The sequence below is a fragment of the Muscardinus avellanarius genome (genome assembly GCF_963383645.1).
Source record: "Muscardinus avellanarius genome assembly, chromosome: 11".
In the NCBI taxonomy this organism is placed as follows: Eukaryota; Metazoa; Chordata; class Mammalia; order Rodentia; family Gliridae; genus Muscardinus; species Muscardinus avellanarius.
The window spans coordinates 99,390,071-99,407,827 of record NC_137797.1 but is presented as its reverse complement, the minus strand read 5'-3'; the positions used below and the strand labels follow the sequence as shown (position 1 = coordinate 99,407,827).

Genomic DNA, 17,757 nt, shown 5'->3' with positions numbered 1-17,757 from the left:
CCCCACTGCCGATGAAGTTGTGACTCCAGTCTTCCCACCCTTGGCAAGGACCTGCCCCTGCAGCCGGTGCCCACATTCTCATGCACTACCCCTGCTTGTTTTGGGACAGTCTCTGTACAGGCTCCAGAGCACCGCCTTGGAGGTGAAAATGATGTGGGGGCCCTGGTGTGCGCCATGACGCCCCCAGCCTAGCTCCCCTGGCGCCTGCCACCATGCTGGCCAACTCCTCGCTCTTGGCCAACTCTTCGGCCAACGCCTCTTCTACCAACAGCTCTGTCCCTTTTTGCCCAGACCACCGGGGCACCCATCGCCTGCACATGGTGGTCTACAGCCTGGTGCTGGCGGCCGGGCTCCCGCTCAACACGCTGGCCCTCTGGATCTTCCTGCGCGTGCTGCGCGTGCACTCGGTGGTGAGCGTGTACATGTGCAACCTGGCGGCCAGCGACCTGCTCTTCACCCTCTCGCTGCCCCTGCGCATCTCCTACTACGCGCTGCACTACTGGCCCTTCCCGCACCTCCTGTGCCAGACCTCGGGCGCCATCTTCCAGATGAACATGTACGGCAGCTGCATCTTCCTCATGCTCATCAACGTGGACCGCTACGTGGCCATCGTGCACCCGCTGCGGCTGCGCCACCTGCGGCGGCCCCGCGTGGCGCGGATGCTCTGCCTGGGCGTGTGGGGGCTCATCCTGGTGTTCGCCGTGCCCGCTGCCCGCGTGCACAGACCCTCGCCCTGCCGCTACCGGGACCTGGAGCTGCACCTGTGCTTCGAGAGCTTTAGTGACGGGCTGTGGAAGGACCGGCTGCTGCCGCTCTTGCTGCTGGCCGAGGCGCTGGGCTTCCTGCTGCCCCTGGCGGCCGTGGTCTACTCCTCGGGCCGGGTGTTCTGGACCCTGGCGCGGCCCGAGGCCACGCAGAGCCAGCGGCGGCGCAAGACGGTGCGCCTCCTGCTGGCCAACCTCGTCATCTTCCTGCTGTGCTTCGTGCCCTACAACGCCACGCTGGCCGTCTATGGGCTGCTGCGGGGCAACCTGGTGGTGGCCAGCCAGGAGGCGCGCGAACAGGTGCGCGGGGTGCTGATGGTGATGGTGCTGCTGGCTGGCGCCAACTGCGTGCTGGACCCGCTGGTGTACTACTTCAGCGCCGAGGGGTTCCGGAACACCCTGCGCGACCTGGGGACCCCGCTCCGGGCCAGGACCTTGGCCACCAACGGAGCTCAGGGGGCGGCCAAGGAAAGGCTCTCAGAGACCACCCACACCACCGGCCTGGACGCCACCAGCCAGGAGCTACTCGGGCCCCCTAACGCCAAGACACCCTTCACCCAGTGCCCCCAGGATTCTGCCCTTTGAACGCCAGCGGTGCTCTCAGTACTGAGAACAAAGTATAGAGACTGAAGAGGAGGTCACAGGAAAGGAAGAGCACTTCTGGCGGCCGCTTTTTTCAGTTGGTGGTAGAAGGCGGTTGTAGTGGAGGCATGCTTATAATCTCAGTACTTGGGCTGGGCGTGATGGTGCACGCTTGTAATCCCAGTCCTCGGGAGGCTGAGACAGGGGGATCGCACAGGTTCGAAGCCAGCCCCAGCTACTTAGAGAGGCTCTCAGCCACTTAGTGAGACCCTGTTTCTAAATATAAAATAGGTCTGGGAGGATAGCCCAGATGGTAGAAAGGCCCTGGGTTTCACCCCCAGTAACACACACACACACACACACGCACGCAATTACAGTACTTGGGAGGCTGAGACAGGAGGATCACAGGTTTAAAGTCAGCCTCGGCAACTTAGCAAGGTTCTCAGCAACCTGGTGAGACCCTGTTTCCAAATAAAACATCGAGCTTCGAGTTGAGTCCCCAGTACCAAAAATAAAAATAAAAATAAATGGTAGTAGTAGAAGCCCCTTTCTTCAGCCAGTAGGAAGTGATGCGGACAGTCTGACCATAACTAAGAGCTGGTAGATGGAACAGGAAATGGACAGCTTGGATTTCAACTACTGAAGGCTCTGAGCTGAAGAGCCCAGGCCTCCTTGGACCATGCTATGGAATTGTGTGCATCTGCTGAGTTCGGTGCCAGCCCCACCGCTCACCCTTCCACCCGGCCTTCTGTCCAGCAGGGAGGCTTAACTCAGGGGCTTACTTTATACCGTCAGAACCAGGTTGCCTATTAGTGACTTGGAACAGTTTAAGTCCAACACCCAGTATAGGACAGCTGGAGCAGGCCTAAACTATAAGCTAGAATTCCCCTCCAAATCCTAGTTCCCGGTCCCCTTTCTTAGGTCATTTCTTCTTCCACCACTTTCAAGACCTCCTCCATTCTAGATCCTTAATATTCCTCCCCATACCCTTGCCTGGAGAAAGAACATTCTTTTACTGAGCATTGGTTCTCAAACTTTTTGGTCTTTGACCCCCTTACACTCATAGAAATGAGGATCCTGAAGAGCTTTTGCTTATTCTTGGTTCTTTTGACACTTAACCGTATCAGAAACTAAAGCTGGTTAGTTTGGTGGCGCACGCTTGTAATCCCCGTGCTTGGGAGGCTGAGACAGGAGGATTGCACAGGTTCGAAGCCAGCCTCAGCTACTTGGTGGGGCTCTCAGCAACTTAGTGAGACCCTGTTTCCAAATAAAATATAAAATGGGTCTGGGAGTATAGGCCGGATGTAGAAAGCCTCTGGGTTCCACCCCCAGTACCACCAAAAAAAAAAAAAAAAAAAAAAAAAGAAACTAAAGCTGGTTTTGAAACACAGAAATACACACGCACACACATTCCACTAGCTGTGAGAGTGGTAATGTCATCACATTTCATGAAGCCTCTGGAAAACCCCACCGTAGACTTGTAGGAAAGGGAGAAGGACAAAGAACATCTTGGCAGCATTATGAAAATATTTTTGACCTAGTGCACTTTTTCAAAAAGCTGGTCCCCGGATCACACTGTGGGAGTCATACTTATCATTTTAGTGTTAAGAGTTCGTCCAAGCTGGGCGTGGTGGCGCACATTTATAATCCCAGCATTCGGGAGGCTGAGACCGGAGGATCCGGGTTTGCAGGCAGCCTCAGCTACTTAGGCCCTTTGCAACTCAGTGAGACCCTGTTTCAAAATAAAGAATCAAAAATAGGGCCGGGGGTGTAGCTCAAAGGTAGATGTCCCTAGGTTCTATCCCTTGTACCCACACACACAAAAAAGGGTTAAATCGGCATAGTGGCTCATGCCTGTAATCTGAGTACTTGGAGGTGAGACAGGAGGATCGCAGGTTCAAGGACAGCCTCAGCAAGTAGTGAGACTCTCATCAACCTAGCGAGATCCTGTTTCCAAATAAATAAAATTGGGCTGGGGGGGTGTAGCTCAAAGATAGAATGACTCTGGGTTCAGTCTCAGTAACACACACACACACACACACACACACACACACACACACACATAAATAAAAAAGTGTTAGAGTTCACATTTAACTTCTTCCCAGGGCATTATATTACAGTTTTGTTTTTGTTTTTTGGACTTTGGAGAGCAGTGCTGAACAAGTTAGTTCTTAAAGCTCAGAGCTTTCTGGGGGCCAAGTAATTGTACACTGAGTGGTACACGCAGCACCCTAGGGCTGCGGGGGGGGGGGTGTGAGACCAGATGCACACAGGGGGAGGGGTGGGGTGTCTCCAAGGACGGCAAAAGGAACTGCCAAAGCCAGGAGGGACGGTTTACAGAGAAGAGATGCCGACACAGTGCTCGTGGCCAGCTGGGGACAAGCTCTTCACCCAGTGGGGGTCTGGGAGGGGCTGCAGAGTTGGCATCCTGGCATCTTCAGACCCTGATGTTAGAGTTCTTGCCCTTTGTGTCCAGTATACGTCTATGTCCCTATGCCTCTCGGTACTGTAATTTCTGTGCGTGTGTGTGTGTGTGTGTGTGTGTGTGTGTGTGCGCGCGTGTGGCGCGTGCGCGTGTAAGACAGAGACAGACTGCTGTCAGGGTTTTGCAGTGTGCATTTGAGTTCAAGGTGGGAATAAGCCTTTTGTGTGTCTTTATGCCGGCGCACCAGTTGGTGATTTACAGGGGTAAAATGACCCCTGGTGGCCAAAATGGAGAACTGACGCAGATTCCCCGCGATAGCCTTGAAATCCAGGCCTTTCTCCACCTGTGCGGAGAGAGCCCTGTGGCCAGCTACTTACCTCCTGCTGCTCCGGAGCCCTGGGGCAGCACCTACCCACTCCTACTTCATCCTCAGAGTTCAAGACCCTGGCTTTTCTTGACTGGAGGGTGCCAACAGCACCAAACTTTATAGTCCCAAATCTCAGAATTTTGCCCTATCCAAATGAACACAATTTTTTTTTTTCAGTACTGGGAATGGAACCCAGGGGCATTCTACCTCCGAGCTACACCCCCAGCCCTATATTTTTTATTCTTTTTTTTTTTGAAACAGGGTCTCACTGAGTTGCAAACAGCCTCACTAAGTAGCTGAGGTTGCCTGGGAACTGTGATCCTCCTGTCTCAGCCTCCCAAATGCTGGGATTACAAGCATGCACCACTATACCCCGCTTAAATGAACAACATTTTAAAAAATTATCTGAGGGGTTCTGGGTGTAGTTCAGCCAAGGAAAGCGTGCTCTGGTTTGATTCCCTGCCTGCACCACGAAACTAAATAAATGCTCAAATAAAAGATGTAAAATAATAGAGACCCTGTTTCAAAATAAAGAATAAAATGTAGGACTGGAGTATAGCTCAGAGGTAGAATGCCCCTGGATTCAATCTCAATACTCCAAAAAAAAAGTAAAATACTTGAATATTTTTATATGCAGGTACAAAAGTGAATTCCAAAGTAAGTAAAAGCTCAGTTTATATCACCTTCTAACATACCATGTAATTTGCTTATTTATTTATTCATTCTAATTTTATGTTCATTGTCTGCCTCTGCCCCATCTCTATGTAGAATGGAAGCCCTATCACAGGGCAGGGATTTTTTTATTTGGTTGGTTCTCTGCTGCATTTGCTAGCATCTAGAAGAGTGCCTGGTGTGGCAGACGTGCTCAATAAATACTTGTCGAATGAACAAACAGTCAGATCTGGTGGTGAAACAGTTGACTGTCTAGCAGGGACCAGGGATCAGGAAGAGCTGTAACACAAGACAGGAGACGCAGGAAGCGGGACGCGGGGTAGACAGTTCATTTAGTGGGAATGGGAAGCCCGGAAGGTTCTCAGTGAGGTTTTACTCACACTGACCTACTGTGTGGGATAAACCGTCAGGAGAAGGGAAGTAGGGGAGGATCTAAGGAAATGAAAGAGAGCTTTGGGACCCAAGAAGCAGATGGAAATGGGAGCGTCTCCTGAGACACGTACCTGGTGGCAAAGCTCTGGTGGGCCGTTTCGCACGTTCACCTACCACGGGTTTCCACCACGAGAGGCAAGGAGAGATTGAGATACTGCAGGTGGAAGGGAATGATCAGAATCCAACAGGCAGCAGGTTACGCGGTGAGATCACCTATAGCCGCTACTGTTTTCACCTGACTTCCCGAATGGGCAATAAGACAGGGGTGGGGAGACTTAAAGCCCACATCCATACTCTGGGGTGACCCCGTCTAATGTCTAGGAACCTCCCCAGGAAGCAGAGAAACTTCAGATCAGCCTGCTGAGGCAGGATGATCGCCTGAGCCAGCCCCGGGCAGCAGAGTCCTGTCTTCTATATGCCAGGATTTCAGAATAGCGCTTAAGATGCCTCGTTTAATCTCGTTTAATTATTCCAATAACCCTCTGAGTTAGGGATGATTATCCCCACTGCCCAGACAAAACGCTTGGGAGTATCTGAAGTCTCGAGGGCACACACCCAGAAGTAGCCGAGTCTCTTTTTGATTCCCAAACAACTCCTCCCCCCCCTCCCCTCCTCTTCCTTCTCTCCTTCTCCTCCTCCCCCTCCTAGCAGGGCATTCTATTCTCCTTTGGCTCCATGTGCTGGCCCCTCCACAACCGGCCTCCACCCCCAGCACTAGACACAGCGTGGCCAACTGGGGGCCACACCCCGCCCAGGGCTCTGGAACAGAGCCACTTGTCAGGGGCGCACACAAGTAGGGTGGCTTAGACTTCTGCAGTTGGCCACGACCCCTCTCCTCAAGCCCCCGGCTTCCTCAGCATCTCCAGGGCAGCACTCTCCACGGTCCACCCCCTCACTGGAGGAGGAGACCATCTCTCGGTCCCTCAAAGTCTGTCTCCTTATAGGATGGCGCCTCCATATGGCGAGATGAGTTGGGGCCGAGTGTCAACCTCTGGTCTTGAAATACAACAAATCCAGGAGGACCTGGACAGAGGAAGGATTCCAAAGGAGGCCCAGAGGTTCTTTGGTCTTGATCCAGAAGCATCTTAAGTCCTTGGGAGCTTGGTTGCCACCTGGGGTCCCATGGGAGAAGTGGGGGAGGGGAGGGGAGGGGAACCTCACCCCCACCTCCTCCACTCTTTCAGGAGGCTCCGGAGGACCAGGAGAAGTGGGGTCGTTGTCACCACACTATCCTTTCCAGAATTATCCGGAAAGAATTAGAAACAAGATTCTCACATGGGCTTCAGGGAAAACCAAAGACTCCCAGAACCTTGGATCGAAGCAAACCTGGACACTGATTTCAGCCTTGTCAGGTCTTGGCAAAGCACCTTTGGTCAAGTAAGCGCGCTGAGCCTCTGGTCTTCTGTGAAATGGGACTCAGGACATCTCTTTATTGAGATGAAGCACCCATGAAAGGTGCTTCCAAGGCCCTGTCTTCCCAGCCGGAGCTGGGGCCCAGAGGCAGCTTTCCAGGCCCTTGCTTCTGGAAGACTGCAAGGGCTCCAGGTATATCCTTGCGGGATGGAGCCCTGCCAGGAATCAGAACTAGGGCCAGGGGAGCTGGTGAGCAGGCAGACTGGGCACGTTTCCATGGTGCTGGGTCAAGCAGGCAGTGCTCAGGGCAGGGCCTGGCCCGTGCCTCTGGAGGCACTCTCGTCCCGGAGGTGATGTCCATCCACAGATGGACGAAGGAGTGGGTGGAGGAGCGCAGGGAAGGGAGAGGAGGGGACCGCACGGAAGGACGGAGAACCGGGAGATGGGGAAGGGGCCAGGCAGGCACCGGGTGGGGCCCGGAGAGGGCCGGGGCGCGAGGGCAGGGCGGGGCGGGCCCGGAGGGAAGCGCCTCCGAGCGAGGGAGGAGGGACAGGCCGGGAGGCCGGCGGCGCTGACACAGCCTCGATGTGTGGAACGGGCTGGGGTTTGGCCCACAGGTCAGGCGTCTGGCAGTATTATGGGATGGAGAGGCCTTAAGAGACAGGGAGAGTATTATGGGCTGGAACAGCCTTAGGAGACTGGGGAATATTATGGGCTGGTGAGGCCCGGCTCCAACTGGAGGCGGGAGGAAGGGGTGCGGGGCGGGAAGGGGGGTGGTGGTGGAAGGGAGTATTATGGGCTGGAGGCCTCCTGCGACCAGAGGCAAGAGTATTATGGGCTGGCAAGGCCTTCGGTGGCCAGAGGGGGGAGCAGCGGGGGATGGCACCGGCTGCATGTGACTGAGGGGGGGCCAAGTTGGGGGGGTGGTGAGTGGGGGTGGGGGAGCTTATTATGGGATAGCTCTTTGTACCTACTGCGGGGACTGCTTCTCCAGAAGATATTATGGGATGTCGTGTGTGGGAGGGGGAGTGGGGCTGGGGGGATTATTATGGGATGGTGGTGCAGAATGGGGAGGGCCTGTGGAGCTCTTCAGCCCCCCCACCCCCCCATCCCCTACCCTCGCACCATCCTGAGGTCAGCGTCCTCCCTCCCGCGGCCCCAGGGGAACACCTGAAGCCCATCTCCCCACACACACCCACAGGCGCGCACACTCTGCGCACCTCAGCCCATCCTGGGCACCTCTCCTAACTAGCAGCCACCTCCCGGGAGCCAGGCGGACAGGTAGCCCCTGGGGAATGGGAGAAAGCCCACAGCAAGTGTGACGGCCAGTGGCGCCCACCTGCTCCGCGTCCCCTTGTGCCCCCAACCCCTCGGGTCAGTCTCCTACCCTCCCTCAGAGTGGGGACCCTCGATCCTCCTCCCCTCCCCCTCCCCCATTTCCTCTCCAGCTCCCTCCACAGCCGTAACCAGTAAAACAGGCGGCCGGCTATTATGGGATGGCTGCTCCCAGCAGCTCTGCAGGGAGGGGGCGGTCACCGCGGAATGTCTCTTGTGGGTGGCTATTATGGGATGGCCGCCTCTCTTTTTTTGGGGGGGTGGGGGCCAGCGAGGAGGATTATTATGGGATGTGCCCTGCACAGCTGGGTGGGGCTGTCCTGGGTAGGTGAAGCTCTGGGGAGGGGGGAGGGGAAGGGAAAGGACGGAAGAACGAAGGCAGGAGCTGGGGAGGGTGGGGTGAGCCCAGGGTGGGGTGAGCCCTGGAGCTAGACCTGAGGCCTGGCAGGAGTAACTGGCTGGAGAGGTTTCTTAGGTGACAGCTGCTTGAAGGGGCCCCTGGGACAGCTCCACCTAGCCAGATCTGAACCCTGGACCCCCGGGGTCCTTTTCACAGCGAGTGTGCTGTAGGGTTGCTGAGTCCGGGTCTGCAGTGCAGAGGACGCGGAGGTCCGCTCCATCCTGGCCTTCCTGGTCTGATGGGGGCTGAGCGCCGGGGTGCTCCCATCCAAAGAACAGATGCTGGGTTGGCTCCTGAGGGACAAAAGGCACCCCCAAGCGCCCTGTCAAGCCGTCGCAGTGCCGACACTGCCGCTTTCCTCCCCTCTGTTGTCTTCCCAGCCTCCCAGCCTTGACCAAGCAGAAAACACTGCGGGCCCCTTGGACGTCTGGTGAACAGTGTCTCCGGCTCAAACAGAACAGAGGTGTAAGGAGAGGATTTACAACACGGGTGCTGAAACTCCAGGACAACCCCCTCAGAGTGTTATTCTAGGTCCTTTGGTACCTTGGGATGGAAACTGAACTCTAAGGCAACTGGCTAGAGAGTCTGCCCCCTTGGGTGCATTAATTAGGAGATTATGCCACCCTTAGTCTCTGCGGGCCAATCATGCTACTGACTTATTTATAATTTATCTGGGAGGGTAGCCTGGGGCCAGAGTAGGGAGTAGGAGGTACAGAAACATGAAGACCATAGATGCTACACACAGATGCTCTCTGGGTTTAAGAAGAGGGGAAGGGAGCTAGACGTGGGGCCCTCTGCTTGTAATCCCAGTATTTGGGAGGCTGAGACAGGAAGATGGTGGTTCGCCGTCAGCCACAGCAAGTATTGAGACTCTCATCAACCTGGCGAGACCCTGTTTCGAAGTAAAAATAATAATATAGAGCCGGGGGGGGGGGGTGTAACTTGGAGGTAGAATGACCCTTATTTATATTCAAAATGCCCCTTATTCCCCAATACCAAAAAAAAAAAGAAGGGCTGGGCACCATGGCCCATGCTTGTTATCACAAAATTTGGGAGGCTGAGACAGGAAGATCATAGGTTTGTGACCAACCTCAGCAACATTGTGAGGCCGTTAGCAACTTAGTGAGACCCTATTTCCAAGTAAAAAATAAAATAGGGCTGGGAGTTTAACTTGGAGGTAAAATGCTTCTGGGTTCAATCCAGAGTACCACAAAAAATAAAAAATGGCCAGGCATGGTGGTGCATGCTTATAATACCAGTACTTAGGAGGCTGAGATAGGAGGACCACGGTTTGTTAATAGTCTCAGCTACTTAGTGAGGCCCACCACTATTTAGTGAGACCCTGTTTCCAATAAAGAATAAAAAGTAGGAGCCGGGCATGGTGGCACAAGCTTGTAATCCCTGTAATCCCAGCATTCGGGAAGCTGAGACTGGAGGATCACAGTTGGTGGCCAGCCTGAGCTACTGCGTGAGGCCCTCCGCAATTTAGAACCTGTTTCAAAATAAAGAATAAGGCCGGGCGTGGTGGCGCACACTTATAATCCCCACGCTTGGGAGGCAGAGACAGGAGGATCGCGCACGTTCGAAGCCAGCCGCGCAGGCTGGCTTAGGAGACCCTGTTTCCAAATAAAAATGTAAAAATAGGTCTGGGAGTGTAGCTCGGAGATAGAAGGGCTGCCAGGAACCCCAGTACCACCAAAACAAAACAAAACAAAACAAAAAAACAAAAACAAAAACAAAATAAAGAATAAAAGATAGGGAAGGGGGTGTAGCTCGGAGGTCAAATGCCCCTGAGTTCCATCCCCAGACCCACAAATATATATATATGTATATATATTAAAATAATAAAAAGTAGGGCTGGGAGTGTTGCTCAGAGGTAGAATGTCCATGGGTTCCATCCCCACTACCGCAAAAATAAATAATTAAATTAAATTAAAAATAAGCCAGCCGTGGTGGCACACACTTGTAATCCCAGCATTCCGGAGGCTGAGACAGGGGGATCACAATTCCAGGACAGCCTCAGCTACTTAGTGAGGCTCTTTGCAACTCAGTGAGACCCTGTTTCAAAAAAGAATAAAAAGCTGGGTGTGGTGGCGCATGCTTGTAATACCAGCATTTGGGAGGCTGAGACCAGAGGATCGCGGTTCAGGGACAGCCTCAGCTACTGAGTGAGGCCCTCTGCAACTCACTGAGACCCGGTTTCAAAATAAAAAATAAAAAATAGGGCTGGGGGTGTAGCTTGGAGGTCGAAAGCCCCTGGGTTCCATCCCAGACCCTAAAAAAAAAAGAAAAAAAAGAAAAAAAAGAAAGAAAGAAAGAATAAAAGCCAAGCATGGTGGTGCACGCTTGTAATCCCAGTGGTTGGGAGGCTGAGACAGAAGGATTGTGCAGGTTCAAAGCTAGCCTCAGTTATTTAGTGAGGCTCTCAGCAACTTGATGAGACCCTCTTTCCAGATAAAGTATAAAACAGGTCTGGGAATATAGCCTGGAGGTAGAAAGCCCCTGGGTTCTACCCTCAATACCACCAAAAAAAAAAAAAAAAAAAAAAAAGTAGCTCGCAGGTAGAATGCCCCTGGGTTCCATCCCCAGTACCGCAAAATAAATAAATAAATAAATAAATAAATAAATAAATAAATAAATAATATGCCAGGCGTGGTGGCGCATGCTTGTAATCATAGCATTCGGGAGGCTGAGACCAGAGGATCACGGTTGGTGTCCAGCCTGAGCCACTTAGGCCCTCTGTAACTTAGTGAGACCCTGTTTCAAAATAAAGAATAAAAAATAAGCCGGGCGTGGTGGCGCACGCTTGTAATCCCAGCATTCGGGAGGCTGAGACCGGAGGATCGCGGTTCACAGACAGCCTCAGCTACTTAGTGAGGCCCTCTGCAACTCAGTGAGACCCTGTTTCAAAATAAAGAATAAAAAATAGGGCAGGGGGTGTAGCTCAGAGGTCGAATGCCTCTGTGTTCCATCCCCAGACCCGCAAAAAAAAAATAAAAATAAAAAATAAAGAATAAAAAATAGGGCAGGGGATGTAGCTCAGAGTTCAAATGCCCCTGGGTTCTATCCCCAAATTCGCAAAAATAAATAAATAAATAATAAAAAGTAAATAAATAAAAAATAAAAAAGAGGAGAAAGGACTTAACCATCTCTATGTGGTGCTATTAGGGGTAGGTGGGAAGTAAGCAAAGGAAGGGAAGGGGGGATGTCCTGGACAAAGGGTTCCAGGAGAATATATATATATATGTTACCCAGGGGCATTCTACCCCTGGATAAATGGGGATAGAAGAAAGCCTAATAGGCATCTAGCAGCTCTCTGTAGGAAGGAGAAAGTTCCTAGAAAGGAGGTACACCCTCATTTTGTATCTTTTTTTTTTTGGTGGTATTGGGGTTCCTGGAAGCCCTTCTACCTCCGGGCTACACTCCCAGACCTATTTTATACTTTTTATTTGGAAACAGGGTCTCTTAAACCAGCAGTGCGATCCTCCTGTCTCCGCCTCCGAAGCACGGGGATTACAAGCCTGCCCCACCACGCCTGGGGGTATCATTTTTTTTTTTATTTATTTTTTGCGCTGGGGATTGAACCTAGGGACATTCTACTCTTAAGTTATACTCCCAGTTCTTTTCATTTTTTATTTTTTAAATTTTTATCTATTTATTTATTCATTTTTGCGGTACTGGGGATGGGTCCCAGGGGCAGTCTACCTCCAAGCTACACCCTCAGCCCTATTTTTTATTCTTTATTTTGAAACAGGGTCTCACTGAGTTGTGGACAGCCTCACCAAGTAGCTGTCCACAACTCACCACCACCATGCCAGGCCTTTTTTTTTTTTTTTTTTAAATGATACTAAGAATGGAACCCAGGGGCTTTCTATCTCTGGGCTACACACCCAAACCTATTTTATTTATTTATTTATTTATTTATTTATTTTTGGTGTACTGAGGGTGGAACCCAGGGACATTTTATCTCTGAGTTACACCGCCGATCCTATTTTTGAGTCTTTTTATTTATTTATTTATTTTTATTCATTTTTATTTTTATTTTTTGCAGGTCTGGGTATGGAACCCAGGGTCATTCGACCTCTGAACTACACCCCTGCCCTAATTTTTATTCTTCATTTTGAAAAAAGTTCTCACTAAGTTGCAGAGAGCCTCACTAAATAGCTGAGGCTGTCCATTAACTGCGATCCTCCTGTCTCAGCCTCCTAAATGCCGGGATTACAAGCATGAGCCACCATGCCCGGCTAGACACTATATATATATATATATATATATATATATATATATATATATATATATATATATATATATATATTTTTTTTTTTTTTTTTTTTTTTTTTTTTTTTTGGGTGGTGGTACTGGGGGTGGAACCCAGTCTTTCTACCTCCAGGCTATACTCCCAGACCTTTTTAATATATTTTTTTGGAAACAGGGTCTCACTAAGTTGCTGAAAGCCTCACTAAGTAGCTGAGGCTGGCTTTGAACCTGTGCAATTCTCCTGTCTCAGCCTCCCAAGTGCGGGAATTACAAGCCCACTGTGCGCCACCACGCCCGGCTAGACTTTTTATATTTTGAAACAGGGTCTCACTGAGTTGTGAAGGGCCTTGCTAAGTAGCTGAGGCTGTCCAAGAACTGTGATCTACCAGTCTCCACCTCCCAAATGCTAGAATTACAAGTGTGTGCCACCATGCACCACTATATTTTATTTTGAAACAGAGTCTCACTAAGTTGCTGAGAGCCTCACTAAGTAGCTGAGGCTGGCTTCGAACCTGTGAGCTCCTTCTGTCTCAGCCTCCTAAGTATTGGGATTACAAGCATGCACCACCACACTAAGTTTCTGAGTGTCTCAATAAATTGCTGAATCTGGCCTTGAGCCTTCAATCCTCTTGTCTAAGTCTCAGGAGTACTGGGATTACAGGTGTGGGCCACCATGCCCAGTACATGTTACGGTATCTTAAAATAGCTGCCTAATGGGCATGGTGGCCCACACTTGTAATTCCCATACTTGGGATGCTGAGACAGGAAGATCATAGGTTAACAGCCAGCCTCAGCTACTTAGTGAGGCCCTCCTCAACTTAGACACTGTTTCAAAATAAAGAATAAAAAAAAAAAAAAAAATAGGGCTGGTGATGTAGAATGCCCCTGGATTCAACCTCCAATTCTGCAAAAAATAAATAAATAAATATAAGAGAACGAGAGCTGCCTCTGCCAGGCATGGTGGCCCATGTCTATAATCTAAACCAACCTCAGCAATTTAACAAGACTCTCAGCCACCTACTGGGACCCTGTTTCAAAACAAAAAATAAAAGAGCTAGAGGTAGTTGGGCATGGTGGCACACACTTGTAATCCCAGCATTTAGGAGGCTGAAATAGGATCGTGGTTCGCAGCCAGGCTCAGCTACTCAGTGAGGCCCTTTGCAACTCAGTGAGACCCTGTTTCAAAATAAAGAATAAAAATCAGGGCTGGGAGCCAGGCGTAGTGGCACAGGTTTGTAATCCCTGCGCCCAACTGGGAGGCTGAGACAGGAGGATCTTGCAGGTTCAGAGTCAGCCTCTGCTGGCTTAAGAGACCCTGTTTCCAAATAAAAAAATATAAAATAGGTCTGGGAGTGTAGCCCAGAGTTAGAAGGCCCTGGGTTCCATCCCCAGTACCACCTAAAATAAATAAATAAATAAATAAATAAATAAATAAATAAATAAATAAAAATAAATTAGGACTGGGGGTGTAGCTCGGAGGTAGAATTCGTCTGGGTTCCATCTCTGGTACCGCAAAAAAGAAAAAAAAAAGGGGGGCTGGAGGTGTAGCTCGGAGGTAGAATTCGTCTGGGTTCCATCTCTGGTACCGCAAAAAAGAAAAAAAAAGGGGGGGCTGGAGGTGTAGCTCAGATGTAGAATGTCCCTGAGTTCAGTCTCCAGCACCAAAAAAAAAAAAAAGCTTCCTCCTCTACCCTTCTTGTGGAACACAGACTTCATCAGAATGAGCATGGGAGGGGGGAGCATATGGACTCGTGAATGTGCTCCAGTCTTGATGGCAGGAGAAGAGCCGAGCGTGGTGGCTACTTGTAATCCCAGTACTTGGGAGGCTGAGATAGGAGGAGTGCAGGTTCAAGGACAGCCTCAGCAAATAGGGAGACTCTGTTTCCAAATAAAAATAAAATCGGGCTGGGAGTGTAACTTGGAGGTAGAATGCCCCTGGATTTAATCCCCAGTGCCAAAGGGGGAAAAAAAAAAAGTGAATGAAGTTGGGTATGGTACGTGGTGCACACCTGAAATCCCAGTACTTAGGAAGCTGAGACTGGAAGATCTCAGACTCAAAACCAGCGTAGTAGGAAATTAGCAAGGCCCTTAGTAACTTAGTGAGGTGAGACACTTCTAAATAAAATAGTGCCTGGGAAGCCAGGTGTGGTGGTGCATGCTTACAGTCTCAGGATTTAGGAGGCTGAGACAGGAGGACTGCGGTTTGCAGACAGCTTCAGATACTTAGTGAGGCCCTTTGCAACTCAGTGAGACCCTGTTTCAAAATAAAGAATGAGGTTGGGGGTGTAGCTCAGAGGTAGAATGTCCCTGGATTCCACCCCCAAAACCGTAAAAAAAAACAAAAAAAGGGCTGGGGGTCCGCAGTATATGACACACACACACACACACACACACACACACACACACACACACACACACAGAGTTAAGAGAGAAGTGGGCCTGGTGTAATCCCAGCGCTTGGGAGGCTGAGACAGGAGGATGGCACAGGCTCGAAGCCAGCCTCAGCTACTGAGTAAGTCTCTTAGCAACTTAGTGAGACCCTGTTTCCAAATAAAGAATACAAAATAGGTCTGGGAGTATAGCAGGAGGTAGAAAGCCCCTGGGTTCCACCCCCAGTACCACACACACAAAAAAAAAAAAAAAAAAAAGAGAGAGAAGTGAATGGAGCTGGGTGTGGTGCATACCTGTAATGCCAGCATTACAAGGCTGGGGGAGGGGCGCAGAGCAGGTTCAAGGCCAGCCTCAGCAGCCTAGCAAGACCTGCAGCAGCTTAGTGAGACCCTGCTTCAAAAATAAAAAATAAAATAGGGCTGAGGGTGAAGCTTGGAGGTAGAACATCTTTGAGTTCAATCGTCATTAAGACACACACACACACACACACACACACACACACACACACGGAAAAAAATGAGAGAGAGAGAGAGAGAGAGAGAGAGAGAGAGATAGATAGATAGATAGATAGATAGATAGATATGGGTGAATAAGGGAGACTCTGACAGCCTCAGAATGGGGGAAACGGCCAGCCCAAAGAGAGCACCGAAAAGCAGGTGTGTTGGCCCATGATTGTAATCCCAGTACTTGGGAGGTTGAGACAGGAGGATCACAGGTTTGAAGCCAGCCTCCGCAATTTAGCGATGCTCCCAGCAACCCAGTGAGAATCTATTTCCAAATAAGAAATAAAATCAGGCTTTGGGAATATAGTTCGGAGGTTAGAATGTCTCTGTCTGCAATACCAGGATGTAAAATAAAGCTGGGCATGGTGGTGCACTCCTGTAATCCCAGTACTTGGGAGGCTGAGACAGGAGGATTGAAGGTTCCGGGACAGCCTAAGCAAGTAGTGAGACTCATCAACCTGAGATTCTGTTTCAAAATAAAAATAAATTGGGCTGGGGTATAGCTTAGAGGTAGAATGCCCCTGAGTTCAATCTCCCAGTACCATAAATAGTAAAATAAAACAAATGAAATAAAATACACAGAAAGAGAGTAGTCTGGGGAGTTGTAATGAATATTGGAAAATAAAACATACAAGTAAGATGGGCATGATGGCACAGACCTGTAATTCCAGTACTTGGGGGGCTAGGGCAAGAGGCTCTCAGGTTTGAAGTCAGCCTCTGCTACTTAGTGAGGCTGTCAGCAATTTAGTGAGACCCTGTTTCCAAATAAAAAATAAAAGAGGGCTGGGGGTGTATCTCAGAGGTAGAATGCCCCTGGGATCAAACCCCAGCACCACCAAACACACACACACACACACACACACACACACACACACACACACACACCCCTACTTCAAAGTTGACAGTGGGTTCCTGTCTCTTGGGAAGCTGAGACAGGAGGGTCACAGGTTCTAGGCCAGCCTCAGCAATTTAGTGAGACACTGTTTAAAAATTAAAGAGCCTGGAGTGGTGGCACATGCTTGTAATCCTAGCATTTGGGAGGCTGAAACAGGAGGATCACGGTTCACGGACAGCCTCAGCTACTTAGTGAGGCCCTTTGCAACTCAGTGAGATCCTGTTTCAAAATAAAGCATAAAAAATAGGGCTGGAGCCGGGCATGGTGGCGCACGCTTGTAATCCCAGTGCTCAGGAGGCTGAGACAGGAGGATCACACAGGTTTGAAGCCAGCCTCAACTACTGAGTGAGTCTCTCAGCAACTTAGTGAGACCCTGTTTCCAAATAAAGTAAAAAATAGGTCTGGAGGTATAGCCCGGAGGTAGAAAAGCCCTGGGTTCCACCCCCAGTACCACAAAAAAAAAAAAAAAAAAAAAAAAAAAGGGTTGGAGGTGAAGCTCAGAGGTAGAATGCTCCTGGATTCCATCCCCAGTACCACATACATACAAAAATAAATAAATAAATAAATGACAAAATAAAATAGGGGTATAGTTCAGAGGTAAAATGCCCTGTGTTCAATCCCCAGTAGCACTAAACAAACAAGTAAATATAAAAACAAAATAAAAATAAAATAGGGCTGGGGTTGTAGTTCAGAGGTAGAATGCCCCTGGGTTCAATCCAACCCTACTGGAAAAAAAAAAAAAAGAAAAGGCTGAGGAGAGAAGCATGGCCAGACTCCACTTACCCTGTTTCTTGGTAGTGGGGATTGAACCCAGGGGCAAGAGCTACACCCTCAGCCCTATTTTATTTTTTGTGGCACCAGGGATGGAACCCGGGGGCATTCTACCTCCGAGCTACATCACCAGTCCTATTTTATTCTTTATTTTGAAACAGGGTCTCACTGAGTTGCTGAGGCTGGCTTCAAACTTTCTCCTCCTTTCTCAGCCTTTCAAATGCTGGGCTTAATGCCGGGTGTGGTGGCGCACGCTTGTAATCCCCGCGCTTGGGAGGCTAAGACAGGAGGATCACACGGGTTCGAAGCCAGCCTCAGCTACTTAGTGAGGCTCTCAGCAACTTAGTGCGACCCTGTTTCTAAAAAATATATATAAAAAAAGGTCTGGGAGTATAGCCCGGAGGTAGAAAGCCTCTGGGTTCCACCCCCAGTACCACCAAAAACAAAACAAAACAAAACAAAATGCTGGGTTTACAAGCATGCGCCATCACCCTCTGCTAGATCACAAATTTGTTTTTGTTTTTGTTTTTGTGGTACTGGGGGTGGAACCCAGGGGCTTTCTACCTCCAGGATATACTCCCAGACCTATTTTATTTGGAAACAGGGTCTT

At 50.1% G+C, this 17,757-nt stretch overlaps 1 protein-coding gene across 1 annotated transcript; it reads left to right on the top strand.

Moving 5' to 3' along the window:
* Positions 1-212: 212 nt before the first annotated feature.
* On the top strand, positions 213-1,349 carry LPAR5 (lysophosphatidic acid receptor 5; the record flags this gene model as incomplete). The annotated part of the gene is made up of 1 exon (XM_080705357.1): positions 213-1,349. One exon carries the CDS (start codon positions 213-215, stop codon positions 1,347-1,349), a length of 1,137 nt encoding a protein of 378 aa, XP_080561483.1.
* Between the last annotated feature and the right edge of the window lie 16,408 nt (positions 1,350-17,757).